General features: G+C 38.9%; 1 protein-coding gene across 2 annotated transcripts in view; it reads left to right on the forward strand.

The window, feature by feature from the left end:
* FLT1 (fms related receptor tyrosine kinase 1) overlaps positions 1–25,354 on the forward strand; it is a 108,187-nt gene that overhangs the window by 13,205 nt on the left and 69,628 nt on the right. For both annotated transcript variants that reach the window (XM_027469712.3, XM_038174901.2), the window contains exons 2-10: positions 1,245–1,341; positions 1,669–1,889; positions 10,932–11,056; positions 17,369–17,531; positions 17,619–17,755; positions 19,310–19,484; positions 21,339–21,456; positions 23,369–23,538; positions 23,946–24,105. In XM_027469712.3, the coding sequence (XP_027325513.3) occupies positions 1,245–1,341; positions 1,669–1,889; positions 10,932–11,056; positions 17,369–17,531; positions 17,619–17,755; positions 19,310–19,484; positions 21,339–21,456; positions 23,369–23,538; positions 23,946–24,105 (1,366 nt within the window). The remainder of the gene's footprint in view (positions 1–1,244; positions 1,342–1,668; positions 1,890–10,931; positions 11,057–17,368; positions 17,532–17,618; positions 17,756–19,309; positions 19,485–21,338; positions 21,457–23,368; positions 23,539–23,945; positions 24,106–25,354) is intronic.

A 25,354-nucleotide genomic window follows, 5' to 3' on the forward strand; every position in this document is an offset into this window, starting at 1 on the left:
CTAGGGGAAAATCTGCAGTACCCTTGTGTACACGATGCTGCTTCTCTCATATGTTGACAATGAAATACTTTCTTTTGGAGTAAAGTGATCTGGGGCACTCCCTGATCTTCTCTCACAATACTCAAATCTTCACAAATTGCATTTGGGGTGCAGTTTTAGACTTAAGCTGGTTTTCAATGTTTCAAAATATTTGCTTGTTATGTTCCCCTCTTCTGGAACACTTTGCTGTTGGTGTGAGGGCAGTGGGATCAAGGACTGTTTCTGTTCTAAGGCATGCCTTTCTGTCTGCTTGACCCAAAACCTTTTCTGGCCATAGCCCGTAATGGTGCAAAGATAAAACGTTATGCCTTTCTAGCACTTGCTGGCTTAATGCATGGTAAGGTCCTGTGGCCCTCCAGTCTTCTGACCGTGATGCTTTTTTGTAGACATCCTAAAAAATGCATTCATATCATTGTGAGAAACCTGCCCTGATGTTTCAAATGTCCTAAGTCACCCTGCATTATACTGACTCCTGGGTGCCCAGGGTGTCACCCATCACACCAGAATGGTCTGGCCATGACTGGGGCCTTGTTGGCCCCAATAAGCAATGGGTCTGGTCTGGAGGGTGCCTCGGACTTTTACTTAAAATTTACTGCAGAGCTGTCCAGTTGCCTTTTGATGCCACTTTACCATAGGGAAGCCTGAAGCTAGTGAGGCACTGTAGCTAACAGTGCTTCAGTCAGGAAGGGAAAGTCATGAATCCTCTTTGACTTCTTCCAAAACACCTCCAGTTTTGCAGTGAAGTTTTCTGAGTGAGAGTTCTGTATCTCAGAGGTCAATATGTGGCTCTTGCTGTGATTGTGTCTGACTTTTGCCCTTCCAATTCAATCGGCTGCCATGGTGGTGCTTCCTAAGGAAATGCAGCAGCGGTGCTGCAGACACACTTCCCTGGCTAGGCGTGCAGCCATAAGGTTCTGAGCTTCACGGTACACTCAGCAAACAACTTGAGAGCAATGTTGTTGATCAAAACTTGCATAGCTTTTATTTCTTCTTTCTTTCCTGAGTAATTCTCATTAGAAAGGATGTGAGTCCTGAGTCAGGACAGCAGGATTTTGCCTAGAGGAAATTTCTATGTGTGGTGGTGGGGGGGGGGAGGAGGCACGCCTTTGCTTTGCTTTCTTCTTCCATTATAACATCATAAATGTGTGCGGATTGGGAGCTGGATGATTCGTCATTGTTAACGACTTTCTTCTTTGTTTTTCTAGGATCTAGTTCAGGATCAAAATTAAAAGTTCCTGAGCTGAGCATAAATGGCACACAGCATGTTGTTCAAGCAGGCCAGACTTTAAATCTCACATGCAGGTAACCAGCTGAGCTGGCTTCTGATAATTTGGCTGGGAATTCATACACCTGATACTTTCTTTTTTTTTCTCTCTCTCTTTTTTTTTTTTTTTTTTTTGTAACTGAAATTAGAAAAAAATGAAACCTTATGTTGTGGGGAAAGGTGGGGAGTGAACTTCAATGGCAATTGTTTAGTAGTTCTTTGTTGTTTCTGTTGTTGTTTTTGGAAAACAAGATAAAAGAGAGCCCCAGAAATAGCCTGATATAATAAAAAAGAAAGCTTGGGAACTGGAGCTATATAATTGCAGCCCAACATAATTGTTTCTGCTTCCTTATCTGTATTTGCAGGGGGGAAATGGTTCATTCATGGTCTTTGCCTGAAACTCTAAGTAAGGACAGCAAAAGGCTGAAAGTAATTAAGTATGCCTGTGGAAGGAATGGGAAGCAGTCCTGCAGCAGCCTGACCTTGAGCAGAACTCAAGCAAGTGACACTGGAAACTATAGCTGCAAGTACCCAACAAGTGCAGCGAAAAAGAAGAAGGAATCTACAGTCTACGTATTTATTAATGGTAAGATTGTGTTTTTTAACACTTCTTGGTACTTTCATTTCAGTACAGCAAAATGGATAAAAATGAACATCAGCCGTGGTTAGATACAGGGTTTTGAATGATATTTTCATCCTTGGAAAATGTCCTGATAATTTGCCAATTTATGTATAAAACCTGCTTTCTCAGAGCTTCCAGATGCAAATGCTACTGTTTTCTCTGTTAAAAAAAAAAAAAAAAAAAGACCAACCAGTCCCCTGGAGTAACTCGAACTCCACATGGAAGTAGACTACAAGTGAATTTGTGAAATAGGTATTATAGAAATCATAACTTAACCCAGTGATGACTGATGAAACCCATTTTTCTGGTGCAATGTCCACTTTAAACTGTCCATGTAAGACTACATTTCTAGACAGCTGACGGACACCAAAGTTGTCTTGCTACATCACTGAATTTTCTCGTGCTGTAGAAAATTAATATTTGCATGCAAGTCACATTCATAAAAGTACTCTGCAGTTCATGTTACACCAATTGTAAAAATCTAGAATAATTGGATTCAAACCAAATACAAAATTGTGTTCAGCAAACAAGTATTGTGCGATATATGGGAAATGCTGGAATTAGGTCAGTTAGGCTATAACAGAAATTACTTTCTGATCCTGTTTCTTCCAGGATATCAATCAGATTCTTCTCAAAACAGCTCAGCAGAAACAATAATAAAGGAAGAAATTATAAACCCTTTAGGTTTTTCATTCAATCTTGTATTATAGCTTTTCTTGATTTTTACAGCAGAAAGTTAATAGGTTACTGTGAGATATCAGGATTCACAGATTTTTGAAGCCTGTGTTAGAGAGAATGTGCAACTGGAACTTTTCCAAATGATGTGTCTGGTGCTTCTAACGAGTTCTCATCAGAGTGAATTAGCCTTTGTTTTCATTCTGTGACACAAAGAGTGGGACTGGTGCTATGGAAAAACAGAATGAAGTGGACCTTTCACTGCGGTGACAGAAAATAAGATAGCTCTCGCCATAATTTGTGTTGCCTTACTGAGAATTGTTGAACAATTTATGCTGTTCATCCAGCTTTGCTTCATCTGGAATATGCCACAGAGTATTTTCCTCACCCAACTATTTACCTGTAATCCTGTGGATATCCAACTACAGGCGCATCCAAGGAAATGTGATGAAAGGAGAAGGTTATTAATTTAGCAATCAACATTTATCACTGCCTAGGAAAAAATACAATGTGCTTGGATGACTTTTTTTTTGAGTTTCCCATCCTGGGATATTCTTGAAACTATCATCTTGGACCACATCTTTATCTGAGATCTACCCACAGTCCTCTCTGTTCACCACATGAGAAGAGCAAGGATGATAGTGACCTTGACCGAGAACCTCTTTGCTAAACCTACTTTAGGATATATCATATGAGATTCCTTCATGTTCCCTTGGTCTCCTTTCTATTTGAAGTGTTAATTTTTCTGGATCCTGAATTATTACAAATGGAAGACACAACCAGTCCTCCTAACTATTCACTGCCTCCTGAGTTGTGTGTGGCTTCTTTGCACCTGAAAGACAGCCGTAATCAGATATATGTGAATCGGCTGATCTGACCAATTCACATGTCAAAAGAGAAACAAGTCATTATAGAACAGTTTTTGGTCAACCCCTACCTTCCCCCAAACCAGTTAAAGATAAGGTAATGTGCCTGACTGCCTGAGTTATGTTGATTTTTTGAGGACAGTTACTAAATGTAACAAGTGTTGGTGTTGAAATAGGCTTAGACTGTGTTTTTCATCCTATCTGCCTTGCCAAAAAGGGATAATCCCGTATCAAGCTTAGACATCTTCAAAATCTTAATTTTCACAATTTGACAATCATTTTGATTGAAAGCCAATTTCTTAACACTTAATATTGATTGTGTCCTACTAAGTACACATACAAATTTGGCAATCTAGTCTTACGTTAGATTATTTATGATGACAAGGGAGGCTGTGATGTAGCTGCTCATGTAATGACAGTTCAAATTGTCACTCTGTCCCAAGATGAGGAAAAGTGTATTGGTCCTTCAAAGCTTTACAACTTCAGGCAGAAACGTTGAGTAGATTGGAAAGAAACAAGATTCAGAATACTGAAACTCGTCCTTTCTGATCTGTGTAGCACTAACATCAGAAAGAAAATACATAAGCAATCTCTTAACATAGATCAATGTTTCTGTGAACACAGGAAACTTGATTACCTGGTTTGAGCAGGGTGAAAAGGGGATAAGAAAATACTCTGTCAAGACTAACTTTCTTGAGTTTAGTTTTATCTTAAAGGGATTTGTTGGGTGCTTAGGAAATAAACATTTGTAAAATTTGAGTCCCTCCTAGTTATGTATTGTTTCCTGTGGCAGGACGTTGTGTCAGTCCATTTCCCATATTAGCTCCATGTGGATCACCAAGGTGCCTGTTTCCCATGTCTTAGTATGCTGCAGATGAGAACAAATAGTTGCTATTTGCAAACACAGAATCCAAATCAGGAAAGTTGATATTGTTTGTACAGGAAGTCATCACTTATTGTTTCAAAAATGATATTCATTTCCGTAATTAGAGTGATACTGAAAATGAACTGGATAAAATTAATTAAATAAATAAAGAAATAATAAACCCAGTAAGTCCTTTGGTTTAGAAATGACAGCATGCATTTAGAAGGTGAGCTTCTACAGACAAAAATAAGATGCAAGATGATGAGAAGGGGCCTGCAAATCCCAAGGTCCTATGGATGACTTAAAGCATTTCTGAAGTGTGGAGTTTGGGTGATCAAGAACTTTCAGGCTGCTGACTTTTCTTTCAGGAGCTAGTCCTGACACCACCCTTCTTTCAGCTGGAGAGGTCACTACTGAGTTGCACAGGGGAGTGAGTGTGCAGAGTGTGCTGCAGCAACTCTTGACCACACACAGCTCAGGAATTGAGACATCAAGTGAGGGAAATGAATTCTCTCAAGAGCCTTGGACTTTGCTGTAAGAAAACTGATGTCCTGACTTCCACCATGAGCCATGGGAAAAATCTGAGATGAAGCATATGCCTCTTTGCCAATTTCTCCACTGTCGCAGACCCAGAACTGTTTTGTTACACAATTGCAGCCTGGAAGTTAAATGGACATATTTGTAATGAATAGTGACTGCATACATTGGAGTAAGACATGGGGAATTTTCTGCTTGGAGAGAGATCATTATGGAATAAAGACATGTAAGAAACACCAGATTATCAGCAGGGTATTTTGAAACCTACACAGACTTCCCCAGGGACAGTCCTAAGGCTTTTCTTTTTGTCTGCCTTTGTTCCGGTAGCTCCAAGACACCCTTTTCCAGTTGCTGGAGCTCATTCATTTTCTTTCTTCAAGAATGTGCAGTCCTCTTCATTCTCTACTCTCATCTCTTTCTTCCTTTGCCTTTGATCACCTGTTCCCATGGTACAACAGAGAAAAGCAAATAAGTTAAATTACATTAATATAACAAGCTTAGATTTTTGTGGGAATTTAAACAAACTTTGGTTCAAGTTTAAACGTTGCTATTTCCTGTGATGAAGATAGCTTTCAGCTACTAATATACAAGAACAATGTTTTAGTTCTTCTGCAGCAGAGAATTTTTCTCCAAGTGAAGTTGTACTTGATGTAAGGTATTAGCCCATTGCTTAGCCGTAGTTCTTCTGCTCCTTGTCTCTCCTCACGCTCCCATGGTGCATATCTTCTGACCACACACTTTTCATTACAAAGTAATGCATTTACTGGTACTTCAAATGAGCACCATTTAAAACATTCTGTTTTAAAAACAGACCTCTGTGCTAAGTCAGTTGTCTGTTCTCTTTCTGTACTTAAGAGAGAAAAAGTACCTTTTTTTCTCCAAAACGAAAATGTCTCCAAATGTCATTTCTCCAAAATGACAGTCTAAAATGAAGGGCTTTAGCATCACTGAATGCTTCAAAATGTAACCTTTTGAAATGCCAAAACATCCGGGGATTCAAGTGCGCTTTCAAACTCTGGAGTTGTATCCTGCAAGTGCTAGAAGTATGATGTCTCCTTGGGAGGTCCAGTTGTTGACAGCTAGCTGTATCCAGCCCCAGAACTGACATGGGTTTAATGTCTAGCTTGAATAGACTGACTCCTGAAACATCAAAGGTACTATGTTGCAGAATAGGGAGGGCATTAAAAGAGTTTCCTGAAAGGGTCTCTAAGATCTAAGAAGCTTCAAAGTCAAAAGAAATCTGATTAAAACAGTAGGAAGACAAAATATGCTGAAAGCTAATGGTAAAGGAGATTTTCTTCTTCTTTTTCTTCTTCTTCTTCAGATGTGATGTACCAACAGATGAACCTGACAAGGCCTAGGAAACTCTTTCTCTTGTGCCTTTTAAATCTCTGTCTTTGCTTTTAGCACAGTTTTAACCTATGAGCAGTGCTTTTTTGGCTGACACTCACAAAGTCATTGGTATGATAGCACTTCTATTATGAAAAGGAAACTAGTTGGAATTAAACTATGTTACAGCTGTATCAAGTATGTGGACACATTTTTATTGTCTAATGAGGTTCCTGTTAAAAAACAGAGCCCTCTAAGAGTTGCTGACGTAAATCACCTATAATTGCTGTACTTTTGAGTAGTGTCATTGTGTGTACATGGACTTCACATCGCACTTCACTGTGGTGAGCAGAGTATGCATGGAAGCTTTGGCAACATCAAAGGCTGCACACTCAGCTCTCTGAGGTCCTGTTTCCTCACCAAGCATTATAGCTGCCACTGTAATGGAAATACATTTCCAAGATGACCCATCCTGAAGAAGGGATACAGCCAAAAAAAGTGTTTCTAATGACTGTTAGCCTTTCTAGAGACAACTCACTGAACACAGTAATTACTGCACTGTGAATTTCCTGGTTAAAGTATTTTTTCTTAAGAGCTTTAACCACTTTTTAAACGTGTGGTGGACCTACGTCGATGATAGCATAGTATAACTAGCCTCAAAGGAAAACAAACAAACCCTGCCTAGAAATCATTGTACAATTATGCTAGCAATGCTTTGTCTCTGGATGTGCTCCAGTTAAAAAATATTCCACTCCTTTTTATTTTTTTCCCTGGCTTCTGTATTATTAATTTATAGCTCTTCTTTTCCTTCAAGATTTAGAAATCATTTGTATTCAAAGAGTATTATTACTTCACAGGATAAGAAGAGGCAAGAGTGGAAAAGCCCTTGTTGTAGAAAGGTGTTGTGCTTCCATGCATACAAAATGGGACTTTTTTTTTTTTTTTCTTAAGGAACATAGACATCTACATGTGAGCAGGTTGAATATGTGCTTTTCCTAGGGCATGATTCGTCTTACCATCAAACAGATGTCTAAAACAGGTCAGATGAATCTCATGCCAGAGATCCACCGCTCTCCAGTGCCTACACGAATAGTTTGGCCACATAGCTCAGAGAAGGATGTCTGTGTTTTAGATGTGTGAGGTGAGATCCGCTCTCAGTATGCAAAGCTCTCCTTGAGTAATTTTTGAATTTAGCCAGCATAACTGCAATTAGTCAGGGTGAATCCCTGAAAAGGGAAGGGGAATTTGGCAATTGGCCCATTAGGTTTAGCAAAGTTCATATCTGTACTTTAGTGCATGTGCATGGAGGGAAAAGACTGTTTTGGCTCTTTTAGCCTGAAAAAAAAAAAAAATATATATATATATATATATATTAATTAATTAATGACGAGCTGGGTGTAAGTATAGGTATTTTGGAAGAGCTTTATAGGACAAATTTGCAGAGATTTCAAGAAGCTCACACTTCCCTGCAGATAGGTTTCTTCCTGCAGATGTATAAGTACTCTGACTTACATAGCTCAAGTTATTAAAAAAAAAAAAAAAAAAGGCAAGAACAGTAGCTGAAGCATGAAGAAAAAAAGCATGAGGCTCCCCATCTTTTCTGAATCTGACATTTCAGTGTTGGCTAATTTAGTTGTTTGTGCAAAACCCATAAATAGCCTAGACAGGTTACTGATACCAGACATAATATTGCTTGTGTTAAGTCTCTTATCAAGTTTGTATCTGGCTGCCAACCAGCTTAATAAAAAACTGCTATTTACGTTCTTTAACAATATAGCAAGTGACCTTCGGATTTTCTGATTTCTTGACTGCTCTTTGTGGTTTCATGTTGATTGTAAGTGAGAGATATTGTAAGGAACACAGTCAAACCAGAACACAGTCATTAATTCCAGGCACACTTAAAAATATTCTGAAGTGACTTTTAAAGCAACCTTTGGCATATGCAAACATTTTGGCAATCTCTCTTTCACCTCCTTACCCTTGCAAGCAACTCTAAAGCAAAACAAATAAACGAACGAAACCTCAAAAAGGAAGGTCAACTCACTTAGATCTTGTATTCCCAATCCTAATGAAGCTGAATGTGTGACTTGGATGTGGTCTTCAAGACTGGTCAATGCACCATGTTCCTTTTATGGGTAGAGCTTTCTGAACGCAAATGTGTCTGAAGCTGGCTCAGAGACTGCTGGGGTGGGAGGTTAGGTCATCCAAGATGTGCTCCCAGCCAGCTGGTCAAGGAAGGTTGGCATTTACCTCCCCTCAGGAAGGAATTGGGAGGAAATGTAGCAGCAGCCACTGCCAGTGGCTATGATGGGCGGGAAAGAAGAAAAAAGAAGCAAGCAGTGTTGTTATTTGAGGGGCAGAAGGATTTCACTTCATTGGCGTTCATCACTTCTGGGTTCAGCTTGCACAGATCCTGGTCTCGAAGCACCGAAAATATCTCCTTAAAGCCATTAAGGCAGAAGGAGAATAAAATCAAAGGGAATCAGGAAAAGCCTCCACACTCATTATAAAAACAAAACTGTGCTAGGAAACATGATGCGTATTCCTTTTAATCAAAAGCAGGAAGACATTTGGAGCACTTGGGGCCATCGATTGCCCTCCGGTCCGTGGCGGAAGTCCCCGGTGATGTCAATGGGAGCTCTGCACGCGAATCGTGGGGGCACGGAGTCAGCCCTTGGTGTCCTGGTGCCTTGGCATGCCACAGCAGGGAACATAGCAAAAGAAGGCTGTCACTGAGATTTGAAGCCTACCAAGAGGAGCTGGGGCATTTTGTCAACTTTTAATGCAGCACTGCGTTGACTTCTCCAGGCGCAAATGTTAATTTCCATTGAAGAAAAAGGAAAAAAAAAAAAAAAAAGCCTAAGTGTGGTATTTTGTGCTCGTTTCCTGTCCCTGCCTTGGGATGGACAGGAATCCTGCAAGGTCTGAGCTGCACAGCCCCCGTGGCCTCGATGTTGGCATCAGTCAGTGGTGACACTCTGTCTGCAGACAGCACCGGTAATCTCCAGAGCAGCTCTTCCTCGCACTTGTAATGATCTGGAGATTATGATACAGGAAACTACTTTGCAAAGCTTGCTGGTTTTGGGCAGGAGCTCTTAATTTTGTGACAAAGACGAACAAGTCTTCAGGGAGTTGTAAATCCATTTGTCTGGTGATGTTAAGGGGCAGGTCACCTCTTCCACGGCTGCAGCCCCTGAAAAACAAAAAAGGTTCTTTTCACCATGCTACAAACAGGTTCATTCTTGGTCTTTCCTTGAATCATATTGCAAAGGAAATGTTAGCCTAACAAGTCCTTAGGGTATTTTTTATTACATGCGCATCCTCTATTACTCATAAGTTCCTTTTGTGATCTTGGTGGACATTTAAAACTTAATAATAAGTAAAAACGTTGTGATAATCTTTCATTTCAGAAAATTTGTATAACAAATTCATTAAGCCTCTTAGGGAAAAATTTTTAGTACATTTTTGTATATTTAAGATATTTGTCCTTATGATTCTCCCCAGTATAAATCAAGGTGGAATTTGCTTCTCTTCCTGTTTTATGTCTCAAACAAAAATATTTTTGCATATAATAAAAAAGAAGATCTTAAGGGCAGACCAGTTTTATGTCACTGGGAAGTACAGATCATACTTCTGAAGGAGAAACAAAAGCAATGTGTTTAAAGAACCACTTGAGTGAACATAGGTCAATGTGCAGAATTCTGGGACCAGAACTTTAGCAAAACATTACAATTTAAGGTTTTGTAAAGGGTCATTTTTTGCTAGCTTTACTTCTTTCTTTTCCAAGAAAGATTTCCATTGTTACTTGTAAGATTTTTGACTCAGTGAAAATAATAGGATTTGCCTGAAAAAACATTGGAGCTGTAGATAAGCATGGAATTGAGATCTAAATGTTCCACTTTTTCAAGAGTTAAAAGCCAGACCTTATGTGAATTTGGAGGTAGTCTATCTGAACTGTGAGTCAAACCAAACCTCCAGATCTCAACACCTGCAAAGAAGATTTGGAGCCAGAGTCAGTGGCTTGAGCCCCTCTTTGTTAACTGGTTCAAACAATAGCAGCAGCAATGTTCCTTGTTCCCAGCGCAAGCTATTTATGACAATGCCCTTTGTTAAAGAGATTGTTCAAGGGACGGTAAATTACTCTGCCAAGCTTTAGTTATTGAGTTGAACAGAATGAATGTTTTCCTGGCATTTTCATTTACCTTGTCACTTACAAAAGAGACATATAGGTATTGTGATAGTAGGAAGGAGAAGAATAGTTAACTCTTGCTAGTCCCTTTTCTGAGAGAATGTGGTTGAAAATATGGCTGAATAATCGTAGTAGAGTCCTCCTAGTGAAGTCAACATGTATTTTTTTTTCCCATCGATTTCCTTGTTGAAAGCAGGAACATGTCTTGTGTAAGGGTTTCCTGATAAGAGAATTTCAGCTCACATCCCATAACTACTTCTCCTGAAATGCCCTGAAAATACAAACAGACGTATCAGCAGTAGAGATGATGCTGTAATGAGAAAAAGGTACTTGAACTGCCCTGGATTTTAAAGGAGGTACTGAACTCCTACTTTTGGTATTCTACTGAAGTTGTTTAGATAAAAGTAAACAAAGGAATAATTTGAGGACGATGTCTAGCTTTCATTATAAATAGGCTTGATCACTTAAGCTGTATGCATCATTACAATTTCCACATACTCCTGCAAAATTTCAGAAATTAACCTTTTCTTTTTCTTTTCTTGCAGATACAGGCAATCCATTTGTAGAGATGAACAGTGATATACCTAAAATAATACACATGACTGTGGGAAGAGAGATGATCATTCCATGCAGGGTCACAGCACCAAACATTGCTGTCACTTTAAAAAAGGTACTGCTATCTGAGAATACTCTGAAGGTGTTATTGCTGCTATGGATACAGCTTTTTTGTTTTTGCTTGGTTTTATTTACAGCTATTGTGGTGATTTTGGAACATTTAAACCATTTAGTTGTTTTTAAATGATGTTCCTAAGTGTCAGCGTGTTTAGAAATATTTCAACCTTGAAAGCCTGATGTCTTACACTGGATGGAAATTTTCTGAAGAAACATCAGCTTTGTATGCCATTTCATTAAAGTTTCATCTTTATTAAAGTTTAACTTCTCAAGAGAAAGGTTTCTGAAACCCAGGAGGGAATTTCTTGTTAGGAGATGAGATTTCCTCCCACTTCTTCCCCTGCCCTTCCTCCCCTTTCCTCTCTCCCTGTCCTCTGGAATAGCCTGGAGATGTGCTGAGGCTGCACAAGGCATTTCTTCAAGACTTTGCCATTCACCTCCTCTCCCCCTTCCCACTCCAGCAACTTTGCTACCTACTTTTACATACAAATGTACTTATCAGACAAGGGATGGCTTCTCTTTGTAGGGCAACATGTGCAGAGTTTGAGATGGCGTGAGCAGTTACAGAAAATCTAGATATTTTTCATGTTTGGGTAACATTTTTCATGTTTTCATTTCTTTCCTAAGTTGCTTGAGAGTTACTTGGAGAGCTAACTGATCTTCGTATATGTAGTAAAGTACCTTGTGCCAAGACAGAGAGGTGCCTTTTTTTTTAAAGTTGCTTTGTTTGGCTTAAAAATTAGGCAGAGGTGCCAGTGATGTTTTGTTTCTAACAGAAACAAACAGAAATCTGTGCATAGTAACATAAATATTCAGCCTTGATATAAGGAAGAGATTTTTCTTTTATTTTTCCTCTTTTTTTTTCCTTTTCTATAGAATAGCATGCAATTGCCAAACAATACCATTTTGCAATGCTTATCCAGATCAATACAAGTCTTTGACCATACTTCGACTGCAGAGGTTTACACCAGCCATGGATTTGGTGCTGTGTTTGAACTTGACATGGAGGTTTAAAAATTTTACCCAGCCTTTGTTAACATTGTGCTTTGCTAAAATTGATACTGATTATACCTCAGTTTCCAGCTGCTAAACCACATGGAAGCAAGCTAAATACAGAGAAAGGAAAGTAATCTGACCAAAGAAATGTATCTGCAGGTATATACACAAACACACACACAATTTTCTAGCAAGAATTATATCAGAGATGTGCATGGATGATGCACAAGATTCTGTTGCTATAGAATCAAAAGTAAATGAGACTTGGCTTTCTATAAGGTGTAGGATGTAAAGTGAGAACTTATCTGGACATTGTAGTGTTGCATCGGAAATCTCAGCATATTCAATTCCTAAGTGAGAAAATTCCCATCAGCATTCTCTTTTATGAAATAATATAAAAGCGAACTTTATTTGGAGGAGATTGAGGCATACCTACTGTCTTTTCTCACTATCGGCTTGCTTTTAGCTTGGTGTTGCAGTGTATGATGGATCTTTACACCATCAAAACCAGATGTAGTAGTCTGGGAAGGAGAAAGAGGAGGTGGAGCCAAGTCTTGAAAGAAAGGATTGGTTGCTTACATGTTTTGCATTCCAGGAAAAAGAAATGTGTTCCCTAATTCATCCCAGAATTTCCTGAAGTATGTAAGCTACAATGCATTACATCATATCTTACTTTATTTATCATCTGTGACACCCATGTATGAAGATTCCATCAAGTTTTTGCTCTCATAGTAATTAAGGGATGTGTTAAATGCATTTCCCAGCTGCAGGCATACTGCTCCTGTAGAGCTGGTAAAAGCTATTCTGTGTTTTCCATTTAGCAATAAAGGAAGAAGTCAGTGTCCCCATAATGCAATCCCCTGGAGCTGGAAAGAAAGACCGAGCATTAGAGCCATTAGAATATGGAATATATTTTGTAATATCTCTCTTCTGAAAGAACTCATTGGTAAAGTCACATGAATACTGCCTGCAGCATTTTGTTCTTGTGAAGCGCTAGTTCTTAGCAGTTGTGGACCAGTATGGGAAAGTTTTATTATTCATTTTCAACATTACACATGGTTTTATTACTAAAACTGCATCTTTACGTTGCTCGACCCTTTTGAGATACTGTGCTGTTCTAACTTCCAGGCTGAACATCTCCACAAATTGTATGGTATAGCACGGTAATCATATGCAACATCTAAAAAGTCTTAAAAGTCAGGAAGGAAAAGAGAATGAAACTTTTCATTCCTATTTTAAATCCAGCCTTCAGGTCCTATTACAATCTATATCTACAACAGCTGGTGACCCTTTCTATTCCTCACAATACGATGACCTGTAAAATCAATTAATTATTTTGCTATAATATTTAATAGAAAGATATCCAGAATCTTTGAAACCATCATCCCTATCAATATGATTCTGGCAGCCTCATTCAAGATCCCTAAAATATGATAAAATTTATTGCAACTAAGGAATGCACTTCCCTTGCTTCTTCCTTTGCTCTTGTCTTACTAAAAAGAGAAAATGTCTTCCTTTGGTACAATGATTTGATCCCTCTATTCACTCCCCTTTTGGAATTTCTGTCATAAAATCAGCAACGCCCTTTATAAAAAAGGAACCCCAAGGATGCTGAGAGCCAGACACTTGGACAGTCTGATTCTTAATAATGTCAATTCATTCTTCCCACACTGGTGGAAGGGAAAACATGAAAGAAAAATCCATCATTCAAGGCTCTAATTATAGAATCACAGAATTACAAGATGGTTTGAGTTGGAAGGGACCTTAAAGCCCATCCAGTCCCAAAGCCCCGCCATGGGCAGGGACACCTCCCACCACACCAGGTTGCCCAAAGCCCCATCCAGCCTGGCCTTGAGCACCTCCAGGGATGGGGCATCCACAGCTTCTCTGGGCAGCCTGTTTCAGTGCCTAATATTCCAGTGCCTAATGTACATTTTTTTGCTATACTTTCGGCTGTCTCTTTCCAATACAATCTGTCTTTGGAGATGTGGGGAACCAAAACGCGACTATGTACTCTTGACCATATATATATACCCCAAACCTTGTGGTAGTACTATGTTAATACCACTTGGAACCAAAAAGGTTCAGTGGCCAGTGCTGAGCAAAGAATGAAGCACAGGCTGTGCCAAGAGAAACTGAAGTCTAGTTTGAAACAAAGTAGGTTTCAAAGAGACAAAGGTCAAGACTGCACAGTGCTGTGGCTCATGCAGATAAGTATGTAGACAGTAAATTCCAGTTTACTGCAGCCATTACAATGAACTGCTTCTCCGAACACCTCTCACTATCTGCTGGTACCCATCTGTAACCCATTATTTCAGCTGTTTTTATCCCCTGCTGCTTCAGTGGAGATGGTGCTGTTCCAGCACAAAATTGCTTCACAGATTTTCTGCTTCTGCCTATGATGACCAAATGCCCAAGTTCTTTGACAAGGCCTTGAGCTACTTGTCCCTGCCTTGTCATTGGGGTGGACCAGTGACCTCCAGAGGTCTCTTTCAACCTCAGTTACTGTGTGGTTTGGGTTCCTTGTCTTGTACCATCCATGCAATTATCACAACAGTGTTGATGCCATATCACTAGGTGGTGGCCTACAAGCTGGTGTCTCTGCTTCGGGTAGAATAAGCCCTAAATATTTCTCCAAGAGTGGGAAATAGGTCATCTGAAACAGTGGGGTGGCTGAAGAGAGCAGCATGGAGGAGAGCTGGGTAAGAAGCAGACATAAGGGGGAAGGGTTGAGCTATGAAGAGGCATGAGGGTGAGCATCCAGCCTTTGCCCTGAGATGAAATCCTGGCATTTCTACCTCCTGAAATGGACTTGTAGCAATATCTTGGGTTTAGTGTCTTGATATCTTTAGTATTTTATCCAGAGAACTGTTGTGCCATAGGGGTCTCTTGCCAGTCTATGGACTTCAGTTTTCTAAAATTCTCCTTACAGCAACTGAAATGTGTCAGTTTGTACTTTTACATGTGAGTTCAGGCAACTTTTTATTCTCAAAGCCACAGGTGTACTTCTGTCTGGTTTTGGGATTCGGGAGAGTAAACTGTGCAGGTAAAAGATCTGCCTCCAGGGCAGGTGAGCCTGCTGGACACTCAGACAACTGACAGCTTTCTATGTTGCAAAGCAGGACCATATTTATAAGCACTTTATTTCCAAGATCCAGACACTTCATGGGCATTCTGGCTACTTTTACTTTCCTGAAGCAAGACTAATACAAATTCAGTAATCCATCAATTAACTTATTAATGTGGAGTTAATTTATTCCCTGGGTAACATCAGTTCAGGCTCTGAGGTTCTGACTCAACTCTTTTTTCTTGGTTTATATGAAAACCTATAGAGGAGTATGCTGTGAAGCAGTTTGGTTTCTAACAAAACAGCAGAGGATAAATCCAGCTGAAGCTCTTGAAAGCATAATTATGAACTAGTTAAGCCAAAGCTTGGATTTTTTTTTTATTTTTTTTTTTTTTATTTAGACACAGGAATGGCAGCAAAGCTCTTAGAGTCCAAGACATCGTTGAATGGTAGCCAGCACACTATAACATAGTGGGCTTTGCTTGTGCTTTGCATGCTTATTATAAAATCTTATCGGCTGTTGTAAAGATGAGGAATTCTACTGCAGCACTTTCACGCTGGCTGTAATCGTTGCCCATTTGATTCACCGTGCGTTTCTGTCGGAGGAAATGGTGTGAGATGAGAGTAGGTGATCCCAAGGGCAGCTCGCGGTGTGCGCTGAGTAAGCAGCATGGAGGGTGCTGTGCTTCAGAGAAGCTGAGCTAAGCATGAAGGTGCCAGGCAGCTGTGCCTCCCCCTGCCACTGGCAGCTGCCTGCAGTGGCTTTGGCTGTAGGAAGAGAGAGGGCTGGCCAGTACACCAGCCCTCTGCTCAAATAAAGGGGAAGGAGGAGATAAAAGGGATGCAGTAGGTCTGGGAGCATGGAGAGAGGTGATGGTCTGGAAGATATTTAGGTGGATCCAGGGATGGAAGTGCATAGAAATCTCTTTGCTTAGGGCACTGATTCACTCAAGCTCTGCTATATGGTGTCTTAAAAATATTTGTCTTATTTTCAAAATAATAGTGGGATTTATTAAAGTAGAGTCACTGCCAGGCTCTGCAATGATGGTTGATCTGTGTGTTATCCAAATGGTGGCATTTATTCCATCAATAAAGCTGCACAACAACCAGAGAATTGATGCGAAATAAAAGAGGTGTTCCTGGGCCTCAGTGCTTTTGTCATGCTTTACCTTTTCAGGTTTTTTGTTTGTTTCTTGTTGTTGTTGTTGTTTTTTGCTGTTGTTGTTTTGTTTTGTTTCTGTTTTTCTTTTGTTTGTTTTTTTAATCTTATAAAATGGGGCTTAAAACTCAAAGGATGCTAATATAAAGTATCACTTGTTCTGCTGACAAAGTGGACACTTGATCCCACTTGGCAAAATTTTAGTCTGAAAAAAAATAATAATTAATTTCAAGTCATAATTTTATAAAACATCTGATGGTTTTACACTAATTACTTATTGGGTCCTCAACTTCTGAGGGACCTAGAAGTGCTATTTTTTTTTTTAAATGCGATGAATTCTTTTCCTCTGAAAATTTGACATACTTTGTTTCAAGGCATCCTTTCAAAATCTGTAGTCAATATGACTTTCCTCATTCAGTATGATCTGTAGTTCTCAATAAAAGTGCCCACGGTAGCCTTGCGGATTTAAAATTTGTGCTTTATGTTGTATGTAATGACTTAGAGACCTGTGCTCTGTGATCTGTCAGCTCTGGAATAACCATCCATGTGCTTCACTTTTTTTTTTTTTTAAAGTCTAGTCCTTTAGACAAAATAAACATGAGAAGCATCAGATTGAATCCTGGCAGAAATTTGTTAAAGCCACCAAATGACAGCATATCAAGTCCATTTGTCACCTCCATTGAAAAATGTGTATTTGTATCTCTGTGGTAACACCGGGACACTTAATTGCAAAGGTTCTCCAAAACGAGCACTTTAGCTGCCAACTGGGAGCCAACAGAATAGCAGCCCAAGCACTGAGGCTAATGATAGTGTCAATCTATTGTGTCATAAATTACATCCTGTTATAAATAATGAAATCTTGGAAACAAATAAAACATTCACATTCTTCACCCAGGTTTTTCCTCTATTTTGTGATGAAAACGTGACTTGAAAAATCTGCATAATTAAATGTCATCCTTTCTATTTTGATTGGCATTTTTTCAAGTTTTTTTTTTTTTTTCTTTTCCCACTTGTTTTTATGAGGCTGTTTTGATTAGAGTGTGGCATGAGGATAAGTTGTTTTTATGATGTGTGTTTGCCACTTCCAGATTCCTGGAGAAGCCCTAATTCCTGATGGCAAGACGATCATCTGGGACAGCACGAAAGGCTTCAGAATACCCAAGGCAACCTACAGATTCATAGGGCTCCTGAGCTGTGAGACAACCATTGCTGGGCATAAGTATAGCACAAAGTACCTAACGCACCGAGAAAGTAAGTAGCCTTCTACACCCCCCGTCTTTTGGAAAGCCATCTGACCTGGTGATGTTACTCACTTTTCCTTCTCTTTATGACATGCAGCCAATACAATTTTTGATGTTCAGTTGAGCACCCCTCGCCTCGTCAAGTTGCTGAAGGGTGACAGCCTGGCAATGAACTGCACCGTCACGGCAGCCTGGAACACCCGTGTGCAGATGACGTGGACTTACCCCGGACAGGTGAGTGCTGGGAATGAAAGGAGGAAATCGGGTGAGGGTTCCCATAGATCGTATTACATCTAGCATCCCGGGAGGAATTCTTCCTCAAAATGTTTGCTGTGTTTCTCATTTCATCATTGTGAACCTTGCTGACATGGCTTTTAAGTGTGGTTTTTTTTGTTGTTTTTTTCTTTTCTTCTGGTGCTTAATTGAATAGGTAAACAAGTTTACACAATGCACTCTGCTATATTGCATAACCACAAGCGAGCGCTAGAAACGTTTCATCCCTGGGAGCTTCTTTTTGACCTGGGGAAATGATAGAAATTTATCACCCTGTCCCAGGCAGGGGCTCTCTCGTGACAAAAAAGTTTTCATCGAGGTTTTCTTTCTTAACACATTCATTTAAAAGACTGGCAGACAGTCAGGCACCCGACTCAAGCATGTTTAGAAAAGATATTTTGATTTAGCTAGCCAAAATCTCATTTGTTAAGTGTCACATGAACAATCCGCTTGTTTTGACAACTACAGGAATGATCTTGAATGTGCTTCTCCTCCCCCAACATTGGGAGCATCCTCATAAATATTTGTCACTTACAAAATAACTGCCAGGGAGCCCGTGTAAAGCTGATAAGAAATTTGACATTAGCTTAAGGTTTACAACTCCCATTCCTTTCATGTCAGTTTGATTTATGCTGGTGATTCAAGTCAAGATCGTTTATTATGTCACTCATTGTGTCTAATCACAAGCTGAAATTATGATTACATTATATAAGGAAGATTAATGCAATCGTTTTTTGCATACTGTAGCCATTTTCCTTGGAATTTTTTCATTGCAGAAGTAAACAACCTAGCAACAAGAAACGCCCCAAATATCTTACATTTGGTCACTGTTACATTACCAAGCCCTAGCTGAGCACCACACTTGTGAAATTCTGCTTGGGTTTTATTTGGATGGTAACTGAAGGGTGCTCAGTGTTTGTAAGACAACAACAATGTCCTGGGTTAAATAAACTTTGAGGCCAAAGGCTGAGGGGGAGTTGCAGGAAATAACTCCTCAGGCTCACATTATCTTCAGTTCCACCCTGCTACTCCTTTGCCAAATCTAGTCACTTTTCCGTCTATAGCCTTTCCAGAATTCTCCCCTTTTGATGTTAATGCCCTCATCTTCTATACATCTGCTGCCTATGGACTCAGAACCAAGGCACCGAATTATGTGCTGCCCTTCATGTGCCCTTCATGTGCTGGAAGTCCAAGGACTGTTATGAGCAATGCTGGACAAGGAGCACTGGGGAGCTGGGCATGTTTCAATGGTAGGTCATGCAGAATTAGTGACCTTCCTCTGGAAAGAACTAGTTTGGATGCTTCTGCAACTTGAATGGAGATAGGAATGAATTGCCAGATAAAGTTACTTCTCATTTTTAGTTTTGACTGTCTGGAAGTATTAGTTTTTATCAGGTTTGTCCTGTGCAAAGGGATCTGGATACATTTTTTGGAGGTTTGGTGGCAGAACAGTAAAATGAAAATCATTCCTAAACATTTGATTAAGCTCTTTCTTGTTCATTTTTTCTTTTATAGACAAAGAAGAGAGGGTCCATAACACAGCGCATTGACCGGAAGAATACAGAAGCCAATATTTTTTACAGTATTCTAGTTGTTGACAGAGTGCGTGATATTGATAAAGGCCAGTATGCCTGCCATGTGAAGAGCGGGCCCTCAATCAAATCAGTTAACACAACAGTCCTCGTTTATGGTAAGAAACACCTTGAATTTGTAGAATACTGAGTGCTCACTTACCAAGTTCAGTCACATGCTATTTTTGTGTCTTGACGCAAAGTGGAAATGAATTTCTAGCATGGTCATCGTGGATAGAAAATGGAGGAAGATAAGAGAGAACACGTACCTTTTCTTCCATGACTGTTTTGCCTGTTTGGCAATGGACACATTAGTGTTCAGTTTGATCACCCTTGTTTTATAAGTCCTGTGATGATCCTGTCCTCAGTTAGTTCTGGCAGTTCCAGATCCTCTTCTACAATACCTATCTACTGCTTACTATGAAGCAAAAGAAGAAAAAAAAAAAAAAAGATAAGCTAGCTCTATGTGGAGAAGATCGCTGGTAAACCATTCACAAAACCGAAACAAGCATAACATACTGCAACTCACTAATGTGGTTTTACAGTGGGAGCCTTAAATAAGTTCTCTGTGGTCTGCCCAGGCTTCCTGTGAGATCTGGAAATTCCCTGTGTTGTTTCAAGCTTATGTGAATTAGGACTTTTATGCACTGGGACTGCATGAGAAGCTACCTTCTTTGTGGCATCCTGTTACAATTATGATTATGTAGGATATTCAGAGCATTGTTGGTATTAATAGCCAAACGGTGGCTCCTTGATGACAGACAATTCGTGGTCACAATATTGATTTGTTCCACAGTTTAGGTGGTCTACTTTTTCTCTCTCATCTGTAATTGTGGTCTAAGCACCAGATGGTGGTATTTTCAGGGAGTATTTCAAGTACTTTTTCTCTATTTAACCCTTGGACTAAGACGCTGGGAACGTAGGATGAATCATTATTTTAACTTCTTATGTTCTTAAATAAATAAGTCTGAAGCTATCAAAAAGTAAGTTTTAGATTAAAACTGAAGTCAGAGAAGCTGGAGCTCTTGAAGCAAACCTATAAACTCATATTCACATAAGCAGTCTCATCTATGGGATACTCATTAGAAAGAGCCAGACTGAATAATGGTTTGCACAGAGTTCAAGTATAACCTAATTTGTGTAATGTAACTATTGAGTTATCTTGCACATGTTAGTTTCAAAGTATGCTGCAAATATCACTAATATAACTAAATACTGCACTCATTTGATAGATATACAGTATCTATATACAATTCATAATGTGAGTAAATATTGCACTGTGGGTACTGTCAAAGGACACTGAACCTTTTTTTTTTCATGTTTTAAATGTTTTGATTTGTTTAATTGCATTTTGGGAAGAAAAAAAAAAGTTTTTTTCCAATATACTCTATAAATATTGTGGTTTTATTGCTTCTGCTGAAACCCATCGATTTGTCAGAGTTTGAAATATTGGGCAGTACAACTGGAAAAGAATGAATTCCAGCAGGTTGAGACTGTTCCAATGAAGTGATAAAGATTTGTTTGTTTGATGAAACAGCTGTTTACCGATGACACAGAAAGATTCTGTCTTTTCCTTTGCTGTTTCTCTGAAGTTCACTTAAACCATCCCCAGCCAAATATTTTCATTTGGAACATCCACTGATTCTCAGCCTTTCAGGGGTGGTGGGGTCACCTGCTCATCTAGTTCAGCTTCCCACGTACCACAAACCACCTTCTCTTTCTTGTGTTTTATTTTTTGACTGAAGCACAATGTGAATTTGGCTAGAGTGAACCTTGTTTAGGCAGACTCATGGCCTGGGAACTGTATCTCATTTTTTTGTATGTTTGTGGTAGGTTTTATTCTTGCTGTTATCGTGTGGGAACACCAAAATTATTAAAGATCATTTTTATTTGAATTCCTGTTCTCTTTAGAAGAGTGACTCTTTTTGCAGGCTGAAAATCATGAGAACACTTTTTTCTTCTATTTCTTTAAGATAAAATGTTCATTAATTTGAAACGTCGAAGAAAAACTTCGCTGGAGGCTGTAGCAGGAAGAAAGTCCTATCGTCTGTCAATGAAAGTGAAGGCATTTCCCTCTCCAGAGGTTATATGGTAGGACAAGTTATTTCCACATATGTACTATGGACCTTTGCTTAAATGAAAAATATTCATTTTTAGACCCCTCAAAATGGCAACAAACTGGGAACAATACAGTTTTTGATTTTTATTGGACTTTTCGGGGTCTGCCTGAGTTTTAAAAATTTAAGAGAACATTATCTTCAGTTTGCAAGTGTAAAATAGGACGCCTGGAAACTTTAAAGTTCAGACCCTCAAATATATTAGATATGCCTCCTGTTGAAATCAATGGACACTCTGCAGCTAAATCCCTCTACCAATCCTTTCTGAATTGTTTCATCTAACTTCATGCAGACCCAAATATGAGAAATTAGTTTGTCTGAGTTCATTCATACAACCATGCACTACTAGAAAAGCTGTGGAAGATGGCTTTACTATATGGAGATCTGTAGGTTTTAGATCTGCTTTAGTGATCAGAGTTTCACTTTGGTTAAGTATACTGAGATAACAAATCTTTTAAACTTTTTTTTTTCTATTAACTCAACCACCTTTCTAGAAAACAATGTTATCTATTCATGATCTCAAGGTGTGTTTTGTGTGTGTGTTGTTGTTTGTTTTTATATAATTTTAAATAGTAATAGTTCTGGTTCAATTCATTACCCTTTAACAAGCAGTCTATGACAAGAATGATTAAGAAAACAAACCATACATACACAAACAGTAAGTGTTCATGCTTCTCAGAGCCAGAAATTATTTTTGCTCCAAATGTTTTGTTTTATTTAACTCTCCATTCTGCATTTGCAGCTCCACATGGAAAATTAAGGGACAAAAGTGCAGCTGATACTAGCCATTTATATGGTATTTTTGTCTTTTTAATGATTGAGCTTGTTGACTATACATTTAGATCCAAAACTTCTGAATACAAAAAATAAATAAATAAATCCATTTGATAATAAAAATACATATTTATTGCTGTGAGGTTTGTCAGTCACTGGAACAAGTTGCCCAAAGAGGCTGTGGTTTCTCCATCCTGTGAGATGTTTGAAATCTGACTGGACATGGTCCTGGGCAACTTGCTGACCTTGCTTTGAGCAGGGGGCTGGACCAGGCGATCTCCAGAGGCCCATCCAGCCTCAAATATTCAGTGAATGTGCAGTGAAATGTCTAAATCTATGGTCCTTAGACACAACTTTTAATGCTCCTTCAATGACTGAAAAAGTTTTCTGTAAATATTTATTAAAACACAGGAATCAATGTAATTAAGTCCATCACCACGGTGAATTTCGGTTGCACTCACACTGAGCTTCATACAGCAACCTACAAAAATGTGGTTTATGCCGTAATTTACCTTTTTTAAAAAAAGAAATGTTCTGCTTATTCAGGAATCTGTTTGTGAGCAACACTTCGTACTTTCTGTGTTGATTTTCTGTTATCTTTAAAAACATTCACTTGATAGCAGGATATCTGATTCTTAAGTTCTTATCTAATCTACTTACTCTTCCTCTTCCTAAAATCACAGCTGTGCTTAGGCTACAGTAATACTTTGTCCTGGGATGTATTCTGAGGTCATAAGAAATGATCAGTGCTGGATGACGCAACCTTTACTTGTGTGAATGACTTTTGGCCAAAATGGTCGTCTTCTTGACTAAATGGCAGCAGAAGTATGGAAGGCTGGGATCTTTAGAGATAGAGTTGTGATTTTTAGCAGCTCTCAGATGTTATAGAATCCTGTCATATAAATTTTCATGTATAGAATGGTATTCTTCAGAGTTGTCCATAAATATCAACAATCTGTAAGGAAAGGATAATCCTCTGGTAAGCGGAGTCTTGGACAGTAAATTCAATCCTTGCTCAAAGATCAAGAAATGTTGTGAAATGAAGAAACACAGACTGTTAAAGCAGCACTATTTTTCAATTTTTTTTTCATTTCTGGACTTCTTTTAAACAGGTTAAAAGATGGGCTACCTGCTGCTGAAAAGTGTGCCCGGTACATGGTTAAAGACTATTCATTAATCATCAAAGATGTTGCTGAGGAAGATGCTGGAAACTACACTATAATATTGAGCATACGACAGTGGAACTTGTCTAAGAATCTTACAGTCACTCTTAAAGTAAATGGTAAGTTTACAGCATGTTCCCACACTTTTTCTGAACATAAACATCAAATTTTCGTTGAACAGTTGATCTTGCATGGCCCAGGACATTGTGCACTTTCTTACTGACTTTCATGGACACAAATCCAAGCCTCATGTGTGAGGTGATGGACCCTTCTTGAAATCAGCAGACAGACACTGGTTTTCATTAGAAGGGTTTCTGTCTTTCACAGTCACATACTTGTTCCTGATGACTTAAATGTGTTAGTAACCACTCATCTGACTCAACTTATTCCTGCTGTTTTTCTTTGTCCTCCTGGGGATTTTTATTTTTTTTATTACTCACCCTGCAGGAATGTAGGATTTTCATGATCTTGTAACGCATTGGAAATGAGTTGCTTTTAATAGCTTTCCAATTTTTACCCTTTACAGTGAAACCCCAGATATACGAAAATGCTGTATCATCATTCCCCGATCCCAATCTGTATCCACTGGGCAGCAAACAAGTGCTGACATGCACTGTGTATGGTGTTCCTCAGCCAAAAATTACATGGATGTGGTACCCCTGCAAACAAAACCATTCCAAAACAAGGTAGGACAGCTTCGTTACTTACACTTAGCTTGTCTTCCCTTCCCTTATATTTGGATATTAACTTAAGAAAAAAGCTTACCATGAACATTTGTAGTTAGTAGAGTATGCGTTACTTTATTTTTAAGTAAGCGTGCAGAAAAAATGCATTTTGTTTTCTGCATCATTATTTAAAAATGGGGTGTAGAGTCATTATTTTGTACTGTTGCTTACTTTTATTTAGAGTTCATTACTATTCATGCATGCAATGCTCGGAGGCCATAATTGCTTTTTGATTTTTATGAGGGAAGACTTGCAGGCAATGTCTCATACTTTCAGGCTTTTCAATGTCTCATACTTGCAGGCAAGTGCTCATACTTTCTCAAGGAGGAGATTTCCTTGCTTACCTCCATGCTTTTGTCACCACGCTGTGATTCCACTCTGAGGTTTATTTTGAAATTCAACAGAAATAATCTTAGAGATTTTTTCTATTATGATGATCAAATCTTTCTTACAATACAATGACTCATAGGTTTAGATCAGCAAGACAAATGTGACCAGCATTCTCCAGATAATATTTCAACAGGGCAAAACATAAATGGCTCTGTGCAATTCTACTTGATGCTGATGTGGCACTTAACTAATCCTCTTTTATATTTAAGATTTCTTTTGAGCTTTTTGTGACTGATGATGACAAGTTTGTGCGTGTTGACTCATTTATCCAAAGCTCTTCCTGGATCTCAAAATCTGACACAATCTTAATGATTAACGCTCTACATCCACAATGGCATTAGCATTAAGCTACTATTGAAGAGTTCAAACATTCAACGTATTTGGAGCATAGCACAACAAAGATGTTTAAGAACCTAACGAAAGCCAAGGAACCAATATTTTCCAAGTCTCAGCTGGAGTTATTCACTTTACATAGGGTTTAACTTTAACACTTTCATAGAACTGGGTTTTAATGCCAATCCAGACAAACATTTCTGTATGTGCTTAATTTCGGGGATACAAGACACCCCGTTCAATTAAATAGGACAATCCTCTTATTTCAAATTAAGGGTGCTTGTAAATTCTAGGCAGCACTTCTTGGAAGCACATGTTGCTTTTCCCATTACACCTTGCTTTGAGATTATGCAAATAAATGGCTTTCTGTGCCCTTTTCACCAAGAGGTGGCACTAGCAATCTCTCCTTTTGCTGGAATAGGTAAAATCTGAAATTCTCCATTTCGAGGACAGGTAAGGTTACCATTTCCTCTCTCTTTTATGTTAT

Source organism: Anas platyrhynchos, chromosome 1 (genome assembly GCF_047663525.1).
Source record: "Anas platyrhynchos isolate ZD024472 breed Pekin duck chromosome 1, IASCAAS_PekinDuck_T2T, whole genome shotgun sequence".
NCBI lineage: Eukaryota > Metazoa > Chordata > Aves > Anseriformes > Anatidae > Anas > Anas platyrhynchos.